At 39.7% G+C, this 18,489-nt stretch overlaps 1 protein-coding gene across 1 annotated transcript in view; it reads right to left on the bottom strand.

The window, feature by feature from the left end:
• The window catches only part of psd2 (pleckstrin and Sec7 domain containing 2), a 31,329-nt gene extending 20,851 nt beyond the window's left edge, over positions 1-10,478 (bottom strand). The window contains exons 1-2 of the mRNA XM_085905019.1: positions 10,338-10,478; positions 786-1,337 (exon numbers count right to left, since the gene is read on the bottom strand). Coding sequence (XP_085761145.1) covers positions 786-1,252 — 467 coding nt within the window. The 5' untranslated portion in view covers positions 1,253-1,337; positions 10,338-10,478. The remainder of the gene's footprint in view (positions 1-785; positions 1,338-10,337) is intronic.
• Between the last annotated feature and the right edge of the window lie 8,011 nt (positions 10,479-18,489).

Here is an 18,489-nt window from a genome sequence, read left to right on the forward strand (position 1 = left end):
TCAGTTGGGTAGAAATGCATTGCAGCCTATTTACCATATTTTCCGCACCATAAGGCATACTTAAAGCATTTAATTGTCTCCAAAAACGAAGGTGCGCCTTTTAATAAGGTGCGCCATTTGTGTGGACCAAATTTCAAAATCTGTTGTTTTGTGGCTGCCGCCACAAGGACGTACTATATAGACCAATCAGAGGACATTACATTGTACGTAAAATACGTAGGCCGGAGCGGTAAACCAATCAGAGAGCTAGGTACAGTAGGTACCTCCGCCACTATTGATAAAGAAATACTACCGGTTTGTGCAAAAAAACAAAACAAAAAAAACAGCATTAGGCTTCTAAAATTCTAAAATGGCATCGACAAATATACGTGCTTATGAGGCACGATTCAAGCTTTCTGGAAAGTCGGGTTCATCGCCGAGGAGTAACGCGATAACGAAGAGACAATGACGAGAGGGAACTTGGCATGTTTAATGGCGAACTTTGTGTGTGTGTGTGTGTGTGTGTGTGTGTGTGTGTGTGTGTGTGTGTGTGTGTGTGTTTGTCGTCCCATTTAATGATATTAAAGCTGATAAAAGGGTCGATAAACAGCTTATGCGATGCTCTGTGCAAATGAATGCTCAGCCAAAAACAGATTCGGTTGTGGCGATTTCAGCGCACTAAGCCTCAACTGACCCAATCAGTGGAAGTTGAAGGAACTGAGTCATATTTTTCTCCTATGTCATCCATCTTAAAGTTCTTCACATTGAAATAGTAATTTGGGGACAAGATGAACTGCGTAACTAACCGTCCAGCTTGCTGGGGCTGAGTTGCTTGGTCCTCAGTGTGTGGTTGCATCCCGTCATGATTTCCCCCCTCCTTGTCTCCTCTCATCTCATCTTCAGCATGTGCTACCTCCTCCCTTGGTGAGCTCGTCTCATCATTTCTGCATTCATCCCCGTTTGCCGCATCCCTCTCTTCCTCCTCCCCTCCGTCTGTGGGTTGATCGCGGACTTTAGCACTCTCTTTCAAATCATCTTCTCCTCCCTCTCTCTTTATTTCAGCGTTACCGTGTGCCTCCCTCTGTGTTACCTCCCCACCTTCACTGATCTCTTCTTCTCTTCCCCACTCAGTGTGGTGCTTCACCTCTACGCCAGGCTTGTCTAGCCCTGTCTGGTTTAGAGTCTCTGTAAGCAGATTGGTGATACTTGGGTAGTGCTCAGCTGGGTTCTCTGATGGGGTGGGCCACGGCAAAGCCTGCCCCTCCTGGGTCATGTTGCTCTTTACGTCAGGATGCAGTTGTCCCACTCTGGTCAGGGAGGAGGACCAGAGCGTCAGATTGGAAACTGGGCAGGATGCTCTGAAAGCATAGTGAGAGAAGTCTGTTAAAAAAGCAGACAGCATACCTGAGAAATGGTTGTAGCAAACAGTCTTTGATTTTTTTTTTCACTCAGTTAAAAGCCATACGGATTGTATATGTTCTACTCTCTTTAAATAGATATGTTGGAGTTAGTTACAATTCTCAAGCATTTTGCAAGCTTCCGCAAGGTCCCAAACTAGCATCATAAAGAGGGTATGAAAAACATGCGAGCAGACATTTGTTTCATAAAGCCCAAGTGAATTCTGTTAAAATCAGCCAGTAAGCTCAAACATATGCAGCTCCATTTTATACAGCTGAATAACTGTCTTCCTGGGGGTGGGGGGGGGTTCCACCAAGTGTAGCAAATTTGAACAAGATCCTCCCGCTAAAAGCAAAGTTACAGGGGGTACTAATTCTAACAGCAGCTCGATTACACTCAGTCAACCCGTAAAAATAAGTACCCCCCCTCCCATTTTCAATTCCTAGTCATCAACCGTTTCTAGTTAACTCTTTGCCAGCGTGGTTCTGTCATAGCGTGATAGACTCCAAACTTGGAGGTCAATCCTCAAGCTCGGTGATCATGTCAAAGTGATGACTGTTGAACTGCAAAATGGGCTATATTTTATCACTCTTATGCCACAATTGGTGCTCAGTACCATCTAAAATGGGGTTTAAAGTCTAGGTTTATCACAGCCATCAATTCTACAACAGCCAATATTATGAATATGACATATGTAAGTGTTGCGTTTCATTTGTTTTCGTTCCTGCGCTCCGTGAAGGCGCTGTTTCTGGGAGTGGTTACAAGCATTCCTGTTCAGCTGTCACTCGTGTTTCCACGCCCCGCTCAGCCTAGTGTCACGCCGCCCATGGCAGATTTGGGTCAAAAGTATGAAACTAAAAAAAAAAAACAACAAGATTTGAACCTGAAAAAAGATGTGAATCTGAAACTATAAAACATTTAACTGGAAAAAAAAAAGACCTCAAAACTTGAAAAATAAATGGAGGTGAAACCTGAAAATTAAGAGTTTATTAAAAAAAATATACCAAAGCGAAGCAAAACCATTTTCAACTCGAAAAAGCTTTTCATACATTTTTTTTTTGTATATATATTTTTTTTTTTCAAACTTCAAATTTTTTTAAGCTTCAAACTCAACACGTTTATTTTCAGTTTCAAGTTTTATTTTTTCAAGTACAATTTTTTTTTTTAAAGTACCAAATTTTTTACCCCAATCTACCCCTATAGTCTCTGCTTTAAGTGTGCTCTGTGAAAATTGCATAATCTGATTTGAACATGGTTTCTTTGCTATTGGTGAAGTCGGTGTTGCGTTCACTTGGCAGCAAAAAAAACTCTGGAACTCATCTTTGATTACTCAATGGCAATTTTAATGAGCGCAGTCTAATTTGTGTGAATTACAAATGCATTGCTCTTTCTTTTTGAATGAACAAGTACAAGATACAACACAGAGAAGCCAATTAATATTACAAATATTAATGTTCAGCGGATTCAATGATCTATGAACTCATTCACTGCCAGCCCATTTAAAATTGATCTTAGACATCTATATCCGTCAATGACGGTGAATGAATTAACTATAAATAAATAATATCAAAATATGCCAAATCAAATGAAGATGAAACTTGGTTTGAGATTACAATTTCTGACTACATGCATTAAATACAATTTGCTCAAATATAATATTATTTGATGAATATACTATTTTAGAAATGTTCACACATTAAAACCGGTTTTTGATAAACATGGACGTCCTTTTATGGCCCTCTAAACTACTGATCCATTCTTGCATAATTATATTGGGCAACTAATTATTTTATATTTTCTCTATGCTTGTTTTGTTATTGTTCTGAAACAAAATACAGTGGAACTCGGGAAGTCAACCACCTCTACACTCAATATATGTTGTTGTTGTTGATGTAGTTTATTTCTCTTCAATACACTACTAGAGTGGAGTTGAAATAAAAGAGACCTTTCAAATGTTGGTTTCAATTTTTTTTACAAAAATATAGTGTTGCCTTGTCCCATTTGCAAATGGAACCCATTATATGAAGAAGTAATGAAAAATTGTGGATAAAGAAAATTATTATTCAAAGCCTATCCCATCACGTCACACGTGGCTTGTATGGATGCATTCTCATGGAATCCGCTCACTGGTGTTGATTGATAATGCGACTGCTGACAGAAATAGCCAGATAAAATGTGCTGTGTGTATGTGGTCACATTCAGCCAAATGCCACAAACAGATTTGAATTTTATTTTGAACATAAAGAAATACAATAGTCTTTAAAAGCCAAGTTTGTAGACTGAGGAGCCAAGCCAATGGACCATGTTTTTCAACTACTGAAGAAAAAAGCAGCAAGACTCACAACCTAGTGGCAATGGAAAATGAATGCAGTAAAGGGTTGATAAAAAAAAAAATCTGCTTGCTATACTTGCAAAGTTATGACCTGTCAATTTATTGGCTGTGGCACACAGGAAGTGACCCTTTTTTCAATTCATCTACCTCACGTTGGAAAAATCTGCCTTCTTCCCCTATTTTATTCTCCAGTCTAAGTCCCAGTGTATATGAAAGGCAAAGCTCTCAATATTTGGAGGAGGGACAGCCAACTGGCAACCTATGGGCGTTAATATTCGTTTTTTTGGATGCCAAACTGCAAATACTATTGAAGTTGTAATATTACCATTCACCACTATATGGCAAAGCTGATTTAGTTGAGCGGGTTTCCCCTATACGATCCCGATACGACAACATGAGAAGGCCTAATATTTTGGGCGGATTCAGCCAATGATATGCAGGACAAAAACAGCACCTCGATAATAATAAAAATGTGAGTGAGTTGATTTGTAAAAGAGAAAAAAAATCAACAAAATGCACTTAATGCACCAGAATAAGCCACCCTGCACCCCTAAGCGTATTCCTCCTTATTTATTTAAGGGCTTTCTTCATAACCCAAACCTATCCCAACATTTTAAACATGCTGTAGTGCAATCCCTGCTTAAGAAACTTGACCTTGATCAAGATGTGCTAATTTTAGACCCATTTCCAGGCTTTTCCAAGATTCCAAGATTCTGGAAAAGTTTCAGATTCAGTTAAAATTTCTCTTGGATGAACATAACATCATGGAGGTTTTACAATCAGGTTTCAAGAGTCAGCCCTGTTGTGATTTTTTTTAATTCTGGCAAATGACAATGGAGACTCCGTGTGCCTGATCTTGTAGGATCTAACTACAGCGTTCGATACGGTTGACCACAGTATTCTGCTGGTTTGTTTGCCGCCCCAGGTTCTCATTGCTGGTGGTCCTATTTGGTTGGCAAGCCTTTTTGTGTTAGCCTCAGTCGCTTTGAGTGCTGCTCCGTCGCTCTATTCCACAGGGTTCTATTCTGGGGCTCTTACTGTTTTCATTGTATTTGCTTCCTCTAGGTTCCATCCTATGAAAACATGGTCTCCCCCCCTCCACTGTTAAGACAGATCTATGTCCCGCTGAGCAAAAAGGATTCATTAAGACCACTTCTGTCCTGGATGTCACTGAATTTTCTAAATTTCAATGAAAACAAAACCAAAGTTATGGTGTTCGGTCCCAGTGGCCCTTGTACACACTCCCACACTGTTCATCTGGGACCCCTGGTGTCTTATCTAAAGCCAAGAGTCTCAAATTGGGGGTTATATTGGACAATGATTTGAAATTGGACCAGCAAAACAACAGCACTTAGAAACAGTAGTTGACGCCTTTGTTGCATCTTGGCTATATGACTGAAACGCACTTCATTTTGGAGTCAGCCAGTCCTCCCTCAAGCATCTCCAGTTGGTCCAAAATGCTGCTGCTTATAAAAGGGAGCACATCAGCCCAATTCTGGCCTTCTTCACTGGCTCCCAGTCCATTTTAAAATTTAAGTTCAAGTTAAACTATTTCAAAATTAACCTAATGAAAATGCTTCTAAATGGTACAATACACTTTGCTGAATTTTAGAAATAAAAATAGTTATTTTAAAAAAGAGAAACCAATTGGTTGTTGACAGAATTTTCACTGGGATACTCTCGAATGCCGAAAATTCAACAGCTGCAGCCCGACATTTAGATCTAATAAATAAATAAAATCTTAATGAAAGCCTTAAGGCACTGGATTAACCTGCAGACTATTGCTCCTCAAAATCAATTAATTGCTCCATTAATGAAGTAATTTATTGATAAAATTGCTCTTCAGAGAAATAAAGTTTTTTTAGCCTTGTATGATGATTATCCAATCCAATGATGCATTTGCAAAGACTGATTAAACAGTCAAGGGACATTGCCATCTGAAAGGAAGGCAGAGCTTAAATAGAACAGCAAAGTCGAACTCAATAAGTAGAATTGCAGATGTTTTCAAACGGCAGAAGGATGCATTTTATATGTCACAGTAATTCACATGCTTGGAGTAAAGATGTTTTGTCGTCACAAGGTTCAAATGTGTGTGTAATATTGAACAGATTGAAATGTTTCTTAGATTATTGTGTTACAGCAAAAGACAAACACTGTAGAGCGTTATGCTATGCCAACCAAAACAATTTCAAGATAAAATGATTGCATACTGTTGCTGTAATGAAATTATGATGCCCTAGAGAAAATAGCAAAAAAAGCAAAAAGAGAGGTTCTCCCCCATGGTAAAGTATGTGAATAAAAATCAGGATTCACTGTTGGCAGATTCGACGGAACTGTAGAAGCTTTAGTCTTTAGTTTAGACCGGAGCATGAGGACGCCACTGGTCCACTTCACTTTTCATCCGAGTATGAAAAGTAAGATGCAAATGAAGCAGAAGCCAAAAACAGATACAAATTCACTCGAGCCTTGTCTCCCATTTCAGATTTTCTCTGGTTGACGTGACAAAGCGACAATGAAATACAAATCTTTTGGCTTGGAATGAAGAACTTGACCATAAATGTCGAAATGGAAATGTTATTAAAATCCCCAGTAAAACGCAAGTCTTTTGTGCTTTGTGTTATTTCCGCAGGCAGGCAGGCGTTGTGTGTCTCTGCTGCTGTCCTCTAATCCTTCTCACTGTCATGTGATGATCTCAAAGGACGTTCTGAATGATCCCTCAGCAGATTCTTTCTGAATACAAGCTGAAATTGGCTGACACATTTTCTTCACTGGGCCCTAGTAATTGGAAACATAATCTATTTACCAAATGCTGTCAATATATTCCATCTGCAGAAACCAATCCCATGGTAGCACACAACAGGCCTGCATTTTATTTGATTACTTCAACGCGCTGCAACACACACACACATACGCACACACACATGCAAATGCACTTTTTTGAATGTTGTCAAAACAACTAACAAGCCCACTAGCCCTCATTAGTAATTGTAATTGAGTCCAAATAGCCTTAGACTAAAATATAGTCCACAGTGGAGCATTAGTAATTGCCAAGCATATGCAAACAAGCACTATTAGCATCCATTTATGCAGCTCCATAAGCACACATTTGCACAACACACATTCAAATGTGAGCACGTACCCAAGCAAAACAGTGACAACGCTCCATAAATGGAAACAGTGAACGGTTATGAAACCAGACATGGAAAGTGGGAATTCTCGCCGTGTCTGTCTCCAGTGTTCCGTTTCTCTCCTCCTTTCTCTCCTCTTCATCTGTTCCACATTATGTCTCCTAATATCACTGTCTAAATCCACTGTCAGGCTCTCATTTTGGAGCTAATTGAGCTAAATGGCTTTTAGAAAAAGAGAGCAGTGGTACTAAGCTGCATTGTGAGCTCCTCTACTGAGAAAAGCAGATGTGCTCTCACACACACCACAAGGATGCATGGAGAATCTATGTGTGTGTGTGAGTGTGTGTGTGTTTATATAACAGCTTCGGGATTCTTATTGCAATTCCACTTTTGACAGCAGTACACTGAAGCTCTCAAACCTTATCAAAGTATTTGAATTGCACTTGGACCGCCTACCAATCATGTGAGCAGTCAGACAATTAAAAAAACAGCTAGATTGACAGCTGATCAAATATTGTCACTTTCGCCTTTCAGTCTTTTGTCTTTTAGACACACAAACACACACATACATCTGCATATTGGGCACATATTGTGATGTGATGTATTGATCTCACTCTGACACACAGTCGTGGTCCACTGGGAGGCTCTCAGATAACCATGATTGGGATCTGTCAGAGATCCCAAAGAGGCTACTAATGCAATCAGACTGGAATTGAACAGACTTACTTGTTGGCAATCACATTTAACACAATCCACTTAAAGACTACCATCAAGCCATATAAATATACACTTTTTAATTTCATATTCCATCAATGAAAATGTATGTAAAGAGAGACATCCATGCTTGAGTTGATAATCTTTAACGATCTTTTTTATTAATCTCTTTATACATTATAATTCAACATTGCTCTCATAGAACTGCACCGTGAAACATTTGTATTAAATTGCCCCTAAAGGTTAGCTTTTGCAAGTGAGCCATTTTTATGCTTCTCTTTCATATACATTGCGCAACCATTTTTATGCTCCTCTTTCAAAGTCACCACTGATTGAGTAGTTTTTATTTTAGCACAGTGTTATTTCTTTTATTACTCGTATGACCGTGAAGATTTTTCAAATGGTAATTTAAATCACCAAATGTTTAGATTGACTAGCATCCTAGAATGTGTGTTTGACCTTGGAGTTTCATCTACTCAGATCTCTTGTTTATACACTTCGACCTCTAAAGTGACCTTCATGTCCGATGCATATACATTTGTGTCATCCCAGCCAAGTGATTAATGTAATGCATGATGAGCAGTTATGCTTAGCTAAGCGTAACAATGCAAGCTACGAATACCTTGGATTTTGTGTGAATGTGTTTATACACGGCCGTGTATAAAACTTAGATTTGCTGCAGCTTTTCTTGACAATCTGCAAAATCAAGTCATGTATAGCATATGATTTATTTATGTTTCAAAGTCAACAATTTTAACACAGCTAATACAATATGCATGAATCCAAACAATGATGAAATGAAAAATGACAATAAGATGTGAAGTCTATGCCCAAGCCCCCCGCCACCTTCCTGCTGGCTCCCTCTATCCCTCACACTAAAATAAAACCCTCACTCGGTTATAAATGACCCACTGACCCCTTTCACCTGCATGCAGCACTGCCGCTACAGCCACAGTCCAAAGCTTTAGTGTCACCTTTTAAAAATGTTTTTGTGTGTCACGCATACAGATGGGGGGGAAGAAATAATTTCCTGGTTGTCAGCCCAAGACAGGAAGGCAGGAAACACAAAGTTGGAAGCAATCCAGGGTGTGTTTTTTGCCTGCCTACTATGTCCAGCCAGAATCAAGCCTCCAGTGGAGCGGAACAGTTCCCCAAATCATGTCACTTCCAGCACATCAAGGGCCACCATTTGCTGCTATTTACACATGCAATACCCTCACCATACATCTAAACACATATATCTGTGAGAACTGCTTCATCAGCAAACTTTTAAGAGAGAGGTTTGGAATCAATATTATGAGATGCTTTTACACCAAATGTATCCATGAATACATTTAGATAAATAGATTATTCATCCCATGAGAGAAAGTCAGTGCTTGCTTTGCACAACTGGGGCACAGTCACAGCTTTCCTCTTGAGAATCTCACAGAGATGGAAAAATATATTTAATCTAAAATGTGGCATTAAGATTGACAGGGTCGCTAAGGGGTCGAGCCCAACCCCTGAATGATTAATTAATAATGTGTGTCGGTCCTTCTTGTCCATAAAACATACATAATGCATGATTTTATCTTATTATGGGTTTATTCTAGTCCACTTAAAACAGAAATGTATCTTTGAGGAAGTTGTAACACACCGTGAATTTCAATGTTAGTGTTCCTGTGTAAAACCTAATAAATATACACTGGCAACACTTGGAATGATCTATTTTTGAAGTGATTTTACATCTTTTGCAGTGGTAGTATTAGATCTTCACTTGTGCCAATGAAGTGTGAGACAGTGAGGCCTGATGCAGCTGCTGGAGCGTCTCCATGTCTAACACCTTGACTTTGAGATTAATACGCTGGAGAAGCATTGACTCTCAAAGCTGTGAATTGCAAGGGATCTTAACAAGACATGTAAATGTGTATAATTAAGATAATTGCATCTTTTCTAATGCGCATGATAATTAAGATGCCATTGAATGCCTCTTCCAAAAATGCCCTGTTTCAATATAAGAAAAATTCCTTGCACCCCCCCACACACACACACACACACACACACACACACACACACACACACACACACACACACACACACACACACACACACACACACAGAATGACTGTGCAGTTAACGATTTAAATCTCTAAGTATCCGATTGTGTCAACCAACCGATTGTGAACATGCATTTGTCCCATGCTTGTTTTTCCCAGAGTCCCCCAGTTCACTTTAAATGACATAAACAAACTAGATAGACAGGGCTCATTGTCTCCTTGAGAGGGAAAGAGAGAGAGAGAGAGAGAGAGAGAGAGAGAGAGAGAGAGAGAGAGAGAGAGAGAGAGAGAGAGAGAGAGAGAGAGAGAGAGAGAGAGAGAGAGAGAGAGAGAGAGAGAGAGAGAGAGAGAGATGTCCTCCCAGCCTCCTCGAGCCAGTAACCATGACAACAAGATGGCTGGGAGACTTGTTTCTAGCTCAGCTGAGGCTTGTGCCCTTTCTTTTCCTCCAGAATAGACCTCAGTAAGGTTTTGAAAAGCAACGCGTCGTCGGGTTAACCGATCCATATGGAAAAGGAGCAAAACACACACACCTGTCAAAAAATCCTGATCGACCTGATCGTTGTGCGTTAGCATGAACACATTGCAGGTCTAGACCTTCATGTTTTGATCCCAGATTAGCAATAAAAAACAGTACGTCAAAGCAGACCGTATATCATGATGCACAAATAGAGCAAAAAGCACATTGAGATATTATGCCACCGTTACGAAATAACCGCAATCATCCAAGATGCATATTCCTTCACTCACCGGTAAAACGCGAGTGGAGATGCGCCTCTTCCGCCGTCTGTCTCCGGACAACCACGCCGGGGAATAGAGCGAGTAGACGGCTTCGTTGTTTCTACCTCTAAAATGTGTCTCTCACGCTCTCTGTCTCTCTCTGTCTCGCTCTCTGTCGCTCTCTCTCTCTCTGTCGCTCTCTCTCTCGCTCGCTCTCTCTCTCTTTCTCTCTCGCTCTCTCTCTCTCGCTCTCTCTCAGTTCTTGAGGACGGACAGTCCGCGCCTCCACCTCCACACGATGCCGCACAGAGTCGCCAAGTGGGCGGCTAAGATGTTCCGGAGTACCGTCCCTCTCGCGGTGCTGGAGCAGCGCTTCACTGGGACCAGTGCAGTCTGCAAGGCAGATGAGCACCAGGGCTGTTAACCGTAGCTGGAACGCATTTAAAAACTCTAAATGTGTTCTATGTACAATGCTGGAAGAGGATGCAAGACTCAAATGGATGTCCTCCTCTTCAACTCGCACTGGCCTATTTATTTCACAGAGTATTGACATCACATGAGTTGTGATTGGAAAGGGTGGGGAGGGGGGGTGGAACAGTGACCCGAAAAAAAAGCACCGCATGCAGATGATTTACAACCAGCTAAATAGTCCTGTCCAAAGTCTAAAGTACCACAGACGTAAGCATTCATCATGCAAGTTTGGTTTAGTTTAGATAGGACATTGACATCTTGGGAAAACAAGATGAAATAACCCGGTCTTATATATTTAGGGCCAACTGCCAACGAGATAAATAAATCGAGTAATTTAAACCTGATGTGGGGCCATGCGCATACTGTATTTTGGATTATCAGTGGCATATGCTCAAATGTATCTTCTTTGCTTTTTTTTTTCTGACTGCACTATCAATTCAATTAAAGCCCACCGGAATAAGAAATACACAATAAACCGGCGAAATGCAGACAATCAGTGACGCGGCCTGAACAACAGAGACAAATAGCTCTTGAGAAATACTGATTTATGAGAAGATGTGTTGCTGTCTTGTGGACACCGTGTCTTTGTGAAAGTGTTCCTCAAAGAATGCGCGATTGATTTTTTCCCCACATGTTAGAGAAAAGAGTGAAATTGTGTTGTCAACAGGCAATTGGTGTCTGCCCTGAACTGTGATGATGTGGCTGCTTTGTGTCTGTCAAATAGAAGAATGTTATTTACCTATGCATTCCCTGTTAGCTGTCTGCAGTGTCCTCAACGAGGCTCAACCCTGATACCATTTATTCTCTATCAACCTCCTCACTTAAATTAGGTATGTAAAAAAGAGGCAAATTATTTGTACAGCAATATTTTTATATATTATTATAATAATACATCATTATATAACAGTTATTATTATTATTATTAATATTATTATTATTAGTATTAGTATTATTATTATTAGTGTTATTATTAAAATTATATATCACCATGTTTTTTTTCTCCACAATTTAAAACAGATTCTATGTGTCTTCCTTTTGTATGCTTTAGTTGATATTGCCCCCAAGGATGAAGAATAGTAGTACAATTTATACAGCCTATTTTTAGTCATGTTGAAATCAGTTTGGCTGGCCCTGTCTCATGCAAGTCCACATCCTGTTCCGTTTACTGCTGGACCAATGGCGAGTCTGGAATTCATTACCATGTTAAAGAGAGGCTGAGGCTTAAGTTTTGCACCTGCTGTCTCCATGCATTAAAATGATTTTATTGTCTCTCGTGTTTTTTCACTGTCTGACTCGGTGAGTAGAAGCAAGTACCCTCAGCAATGAGATGTAACCCGGGGTCACTTATTCAGTGAACCCCGTTTATGGTGGTGGTGGGTTTTTCATCATCTACCCCTCCCACATGCTTTGAACACATTTAAACATAACTTTCAAATTTCTCAAGTATTCCTTTTGTGTCTGTTGCCACCATTTCGTCGTCATGGAATGGGACGTAATATTTAACTTTGAGGAATCTCATTCAGACCATTTCCAAATAAGTGTTTGTCACCCTCAGTTCAAAATTACTGTAAAACTGAAACATAAAAAAAATGCATATACTTTGAACAATTTGGAGTTTAATTAAACTAATTAAATATAATCCAAAAGATACATATATTTGGGTTTTTTTATGATACAAAATACCGTCATTTTGTAACCTAATATTGAACTCGGGCTTTTTTGTAAAGTCTGCATGGATCGAGAAGCTCGGTCAATGGCGGGATCTTCTGTGATCAATAGCACATGAGAAGAAGAAGGGAGGGAGAGCAGAAGTATTGAGAAGAAGGAGGTTTATAAAGTCATGAGGGGGTTGTGGGCAGAACAAAAGAGGCATGTGTTTGAAGACAAGGGGAGGAGAAGGTTAGATAGGCAAGGCCCACTGTGAGACAGGTAGGGGGTGGGCGGAGATGAGGAGACATGATAGGAGCGGGGGGGGGGGGGGGGGGGTACACATGACAAAGAGAGGATGCACAGCTGACCAGAGAATGTGAGATTCAAAAAATAGTTACGGGGGAACCTACCGCAGATGCAATGTCAATCCTAATTACTAATTCATTAACCTGCTGCTCACCCCTCCCCCTCCTGCAAACGTACACATAGACGCACTCATTGCTCCTGCATCTGTGTCCCTGGAGAGGCGCAGGGATGGATGGATGAAGAAATAAAGAGGTGCGTCTGCTGCTAAGTGACATCTGCTGGACCATGACGGCGGAAACATTTTGGGGACACTGGAAGTCCCTGATGTGACAACGGGATGGAGGGAGGCAGGGCGGAATTATTGCTGGGTGATGGAAAAGATAACAGCTTGGTTGGGGTTAGGTGGTCCCCTGTGATGATGCATACAGAAGTGTGTTGTTGTGGGGTGTGGGTAAGGTTTGCAAGGTTGTGCCTGTCCTCTGACTCATGACAAATCAATAGGCCAATGTTGATGAGCTCAATAATAACATTATGAAAATATGCTCAGCGGCCACGACATTAGGTGTTTTGAAAAATAGTGCGCAAGAGAAGGGGAAAGTGATACTGCTCAGTTATAGCAACGCAAAAAGCCACATTAAAAATTAATACCTCTGACAGTGTCAACACAAATTACAATCAATTCTCTTTTTTTCTTTCAGTCTGTGTATATTGACACATCTCTTTTTCTATATTTTATATTTGCTATGGCCCAAAATATTTCTTACTTTGAGTTGTACACCAGAAACCCCACAATCAAAAATAATGTGGTGTTTTTTTTATTTTATTTTAGATTTTTGCATTGTATTAAAAATAAAACAATACATCACACACAAGTACACAAGTACATAAGCATTCACAGCTTCACAGCCTTTGCTACAGGAAGCTCCCAAATGAGCTCATCCTTGAAATCTTAGAGTATATCTGAACAAGAATATGAGAAATTCCAAGCAACAAACTTTGATAAAATTTGTCAGGCAATTTAACAACATTTTTTAATTTTCCTCTTTTTTAGTTAATAATAACCATTTCCTTCCCATTTTAGCAAAGTTGTGCTAACTAATATTCCCATAAATCTCAGTAATTTATATTTCAAATTTATTCTAATTTTGGTTACAATTTAAAGACTCACACTGTGTTTGATCAGGGGAGGTGGTCCTTAGTCAGTCGAACGACCGAGAATCCTCTTTGGAAAAAAAATAATCTTCCAGAGCAGCAAACCACCAAACGGGCCAGTACAGTTCAGTGGTCAGAACAGGGTCACTCTTTAATGACATGAATATGACAGCCCGCTTGGCGTTTGATGAATTCAGCGTAGCATAGTACCAGCCCAGACAAAAACCTGCCCCAAATCACTCTTGATCGATCATTCATCAAAATGAATTCCAAATCCTGCACATGATGTCATTACGGGTGTTGTCAATCGGCTAGCACACAAATCGACACACATTAATAAACACCTGCAGTGAGCCACTTTATCCATCCTTAAATCGAAACAAACACACGTACATCTACACAAAAAAGGGAGGATACCGATTAAGTTGGAACAAATGAGGGGAGAATCCTGCAAACGAACATCGATCCAAAGAGCTTAGCGCTTATAAGCCGGCTGCCGCTGTTTGAGGCATGTACAGTGCGCATATGCACATGTGGTGTGGCCTTATCAGCATTACAATGACCTCATTGTAGGTCTTTTCAAAAGAAAGATGCCTCAGCTTCATTCATTTTTTTTGACATTATTATTCAGACACACTCGTAACAGCTCCATCAGCCTACCGTGTGTGTGTGTCATGATGTCCACAGGCATGACAAAATGGGACACACTGGCCCAGATAAGTGGATCTTCAAGAGGTTTCTATCACTTTCACCTGTGACCACTGGTTCGCCACATGGAGCCTAAGTGGGAGCCTTCAACACATTGAAAAATGTCCGTGTTTGTTTTCCGGAGTGTACATGTGCTCGTGTGTGCCTCCGTTTGTGACAAACATGGAACAGGCTGCCAACGTTATGACAGAGTCTGCCATGTGTGTGTATTGTGGTCGGCGTGCCAACTATGAGTTTGCCGGTCGGCCAGGTCAACAGACTGCCGCGTTGCCATAGCAACTCAGTCCTCCTACAAGCCAAGCTGTAAATATGAAATGAAGAAATGAATTCGCTTGATTTTCAAGAGGACAAAATAGTAATTGCTGACACGTCGATGGAGTCGAGCGCCTTCAGCTTTTCCCTTCCATGAGCTGACTTGAGCCATTTTCTGCCTTCTTTTTATTTATTTATTTTTTTTATGCGGATTGTATCCGATTTGCAGAAATCCCAGACTCCTGACAGTGCATCATTTAATAGAGCAGGAAATAGAATGCATACCTCCCTGCTGGTTTTCTTTCCAAAGAATAAGCCAACACACACTCACTACTGTTTTGACTACACTCAACACTTTCGGGGAGAACCTCAGCTAGATGTAGCACTTTCTACAATTGTTTTTCCACTGTTGATCCAGCTGTATGAAAGGCGGCCATTTTTAGCCTACAGCTTGGATAAGCCTGGCACTAAAGAACCTGACAAAACCATGAATAGATGGCAACTTTACAAACAATTCTCCACTGAGGAAAAAAGCCAGGTAGTTCAGCAGAAACTTGAATCATGCATCCTGCTTTAGTTGAACTAATTGTTGGTCTGCACTCCATCAAGTAACCATTATTTAACATAACAGGACATGACTTTCCGTTATTATCCAGAGAGGTCTATAAATACAATTACTGAAAAAGGCTTTATTTGTTTTTCCACATAAACTTGTGAAAGAACTCAATAAAAATTCCAACATTAGTTGATTTTGGAGAATGGTGCTCTAGCTTGCCCTTTAAAATGACTTGGAGAGAAAAGTACTGTAATACTTTGTGGTCTGGTGAACCACAAACATCATGTAGTGGTGTCCATCATTTCCCACAGAAAAAAAAAGATTCTTTACATTTAGCTTGGTAAAATCAGCATCCATCCATGGATTTTATTTTCAACCACTTTAATATGCACAGGTTGAGCCAAGCAGTCACATATATAACAATCTGCACGTTGGATTGTTACGTTACATAAGAGCTGCATGAAAAATTGTGCCTCTCTTCATCATTCAGATCTATAGGTGACAAAGGAAATAATTTAGTGAGACACTATTGTGAATTCACTTTCAGAGAGACAATGAGATGACTGTTTCGTTTATTAGTTGGTGTGGAAAAATGTAGTCAGTCATGATCATCTGCTTACTTTTTTGCTGTCCCATCAACTTGTTCTCTTATGTTTGTTTTCCAAGTGTCCTTGAAAATTACAATCTTAAATCACTTCTAACGGTGACTTCATCTTGATATTTTCCTGATGACTTAGTCTACTCACTTCTTATATTATTTTTTATTGCAGGGACACCAAGTGTTGAAAGAAAGAAATACAATGCAGACAATCACATGCTTGTAATAATTTTCCATGTGCTGCAGGCAGTTAAAAAAAGAAAAGTAAAAAACAACTTACTACTTGCCTGAATGTAAATCTGCCAACCCAGAGCTGGGTCTATGTCTTACAAAATAAGTGCTTCCAAAAAATGTAACCTAAGTAAACTTTTTAAAATGCTTGTCTTTAGATTTTGTAATTTCAAATCTTTGATTTTGCTGTTTTTGCTTTCTCATGCAGGAATCAGCGCAGAGTAAAGAGAAGGAAAGAAATGTTCACAACTGATCTCCTGTTTCTATCCACCCTATTTCGCATATTTTGGTTTAAGAGTGTGGAAAATATTGCTGAGTATTCTTCAGGAATTGGAGAGCAGGCAAGGATAAAGTTATTAAGCAGCACGTGAGAGGCCCAGTTCACAATTCTGCTTGCCAAACCACAATCCTGACTAGTGCAATAAAAGATTCATAAATTCAATCACAACTCAAAGGTGTCAAACAGGGATGTCCAAACCCGGTCCTCGTGGGCCGCTGTCCTGCATGTTTTACGTGTTGTTCTTGTCCAAGACATCTGATTCAAATAATCAGGATTGTGATCAGGTTTTTTCAGACCTTGCTGGTGGATCGGAGCTGGACACGTCAGAATATGCCTGGTGTAAATTGTCACAAGCAAAATCACTATGCTGTTTTCTAAAATGAGTGCTAAATGTTTGTTTATTTATTTATCTATTTATTTATTTATTTATTTATTTGTGAGTGAGTGAGTGAGTGAGTGAGTGAGTGAGTGAGTGAGTGAGTGAGTGAGTGAGTGAGTGAGTGAGTGAGTGAGTGAGTGAGTGAGTGAGTGAGTGAGTGAGTGAGTGAGTGAGTGAGTGAGTGAGTGTGTTTGTTTGTTTGTTTGTTTGTTTGTTTGTTTGTTTGTTTGTTTGTTTGTTTGTTTGTTTGTTTGTTTGTTTGTTTGTTTGTTGATTGTTTTATTATTATCATATTTTATGAAATCAGGACTTTCAAATAAGGTTATTTGATGAGGTTGGGCATAGAGAGACTATAAATAACATGAACCTTATATAATTCTCTAGCTCACAACATGAAGTTACTAAACTGGAAACACGACACATAAAAATATTAACTGGGCAATGATTGAAACCCTTTCCATTTAATTTACAGTGCTGAGATATAATCAATTTAAGGTCATGTAAAAGTTGTGACCTGATTTTCTTTTTGTTGAAAAAACTACAGTGAGTGAGTAGCAGTCTGGCTTTTCCCCCTTTTTCCAAAAAGGTAAGATTCGTCCATTCATTCTCTAAGGGGCCACTTATCCTTATTACTGTGGCAGACATGCTGGCTCCTATTCTAGCTATCATTGACCAAGAGACACCCTGAACTTGTTGATGAAGACGCTCCATTTTTCTTAGAGGTGAAAGTGAAAAGCTCTTTGTCTATATGTATAACAATATCAACGATCCTGGGTGCATAAGTGTTACATTGTCCGTAGTGTCCAGCAGAGGGCACTGTGTATACAAAAAAATACTACTAAAACGTCCTCTGCGTTAAAATCCTAATGACGCTTGGTTTATAACTGCAGGGAATTTCTCAAGGAGTAAGGAAGAAAAATAAATGTAGGTTGGCGACAAACATAAATGGCTGTCGGTTGATGACAAACATATATGGCAGTGGAAAATTATTTCCTCAAAGTTCCAGTCAAAAAAGGCGTGGTCTTACATCTTCACCTGACTCATCTTTCCTTTCCTGTCTCCTGATATTTACAGTGGTTATAGTATTGGTTTTCTTCCTGGGTCAGACATTCACTTTAACTTTGTCATCAATTATATTCTTCCTATATATATATTGGAGGAAACAGCCTCAAAACAATCAAAGGGAAAATTAAAGGATAGCTAGTCAGCAGAAATGTGTTTTGTTCGATTTATTATTGCCATGTCTCAACCTCGACCTTTCCTCTGTCTCACCAGTGACAAAACTCAGACGGGAAAACCAAACAGGTGTCTGGTATCAGTCTGACTCTATTTAATGGCAGAAAGCCATCTGTATTGATCACTGGTCAATGTGGTTTCATTTGAGGCAATGCTGTGTAACTGTTTTTGATGGGGTGTTTACATGCAGGTTCTAAGTAAGTCACGTCACACACATTCCGGCCTAATGGGGTCATCTAATCAGGAAGAAAGATTTACAGTACGACATTAATATATCGGCCGCATCACTGGGTGCACGTGTACAAAAAGGGTGTGTAAAAATAAATATGGTGTATGCCTTTGTAAATGTAATGACTATCAGTT

The sequence above is a fragment of the Syngnathus leptorhynchus genome, chromosome 2 (assembly GCF_054491065.1).
Source record: "Syngnathus leptorhynchus isolate UIUO chromosome 2, UIUO_Slep, whole genome shotgun sequence".
NCBI lineage: Eukaryota > Metazoa > Chordata > Actinopteri > Syngnathiformes > Syngnathidae > Syngnathus > Syngnathus leptorhynchus.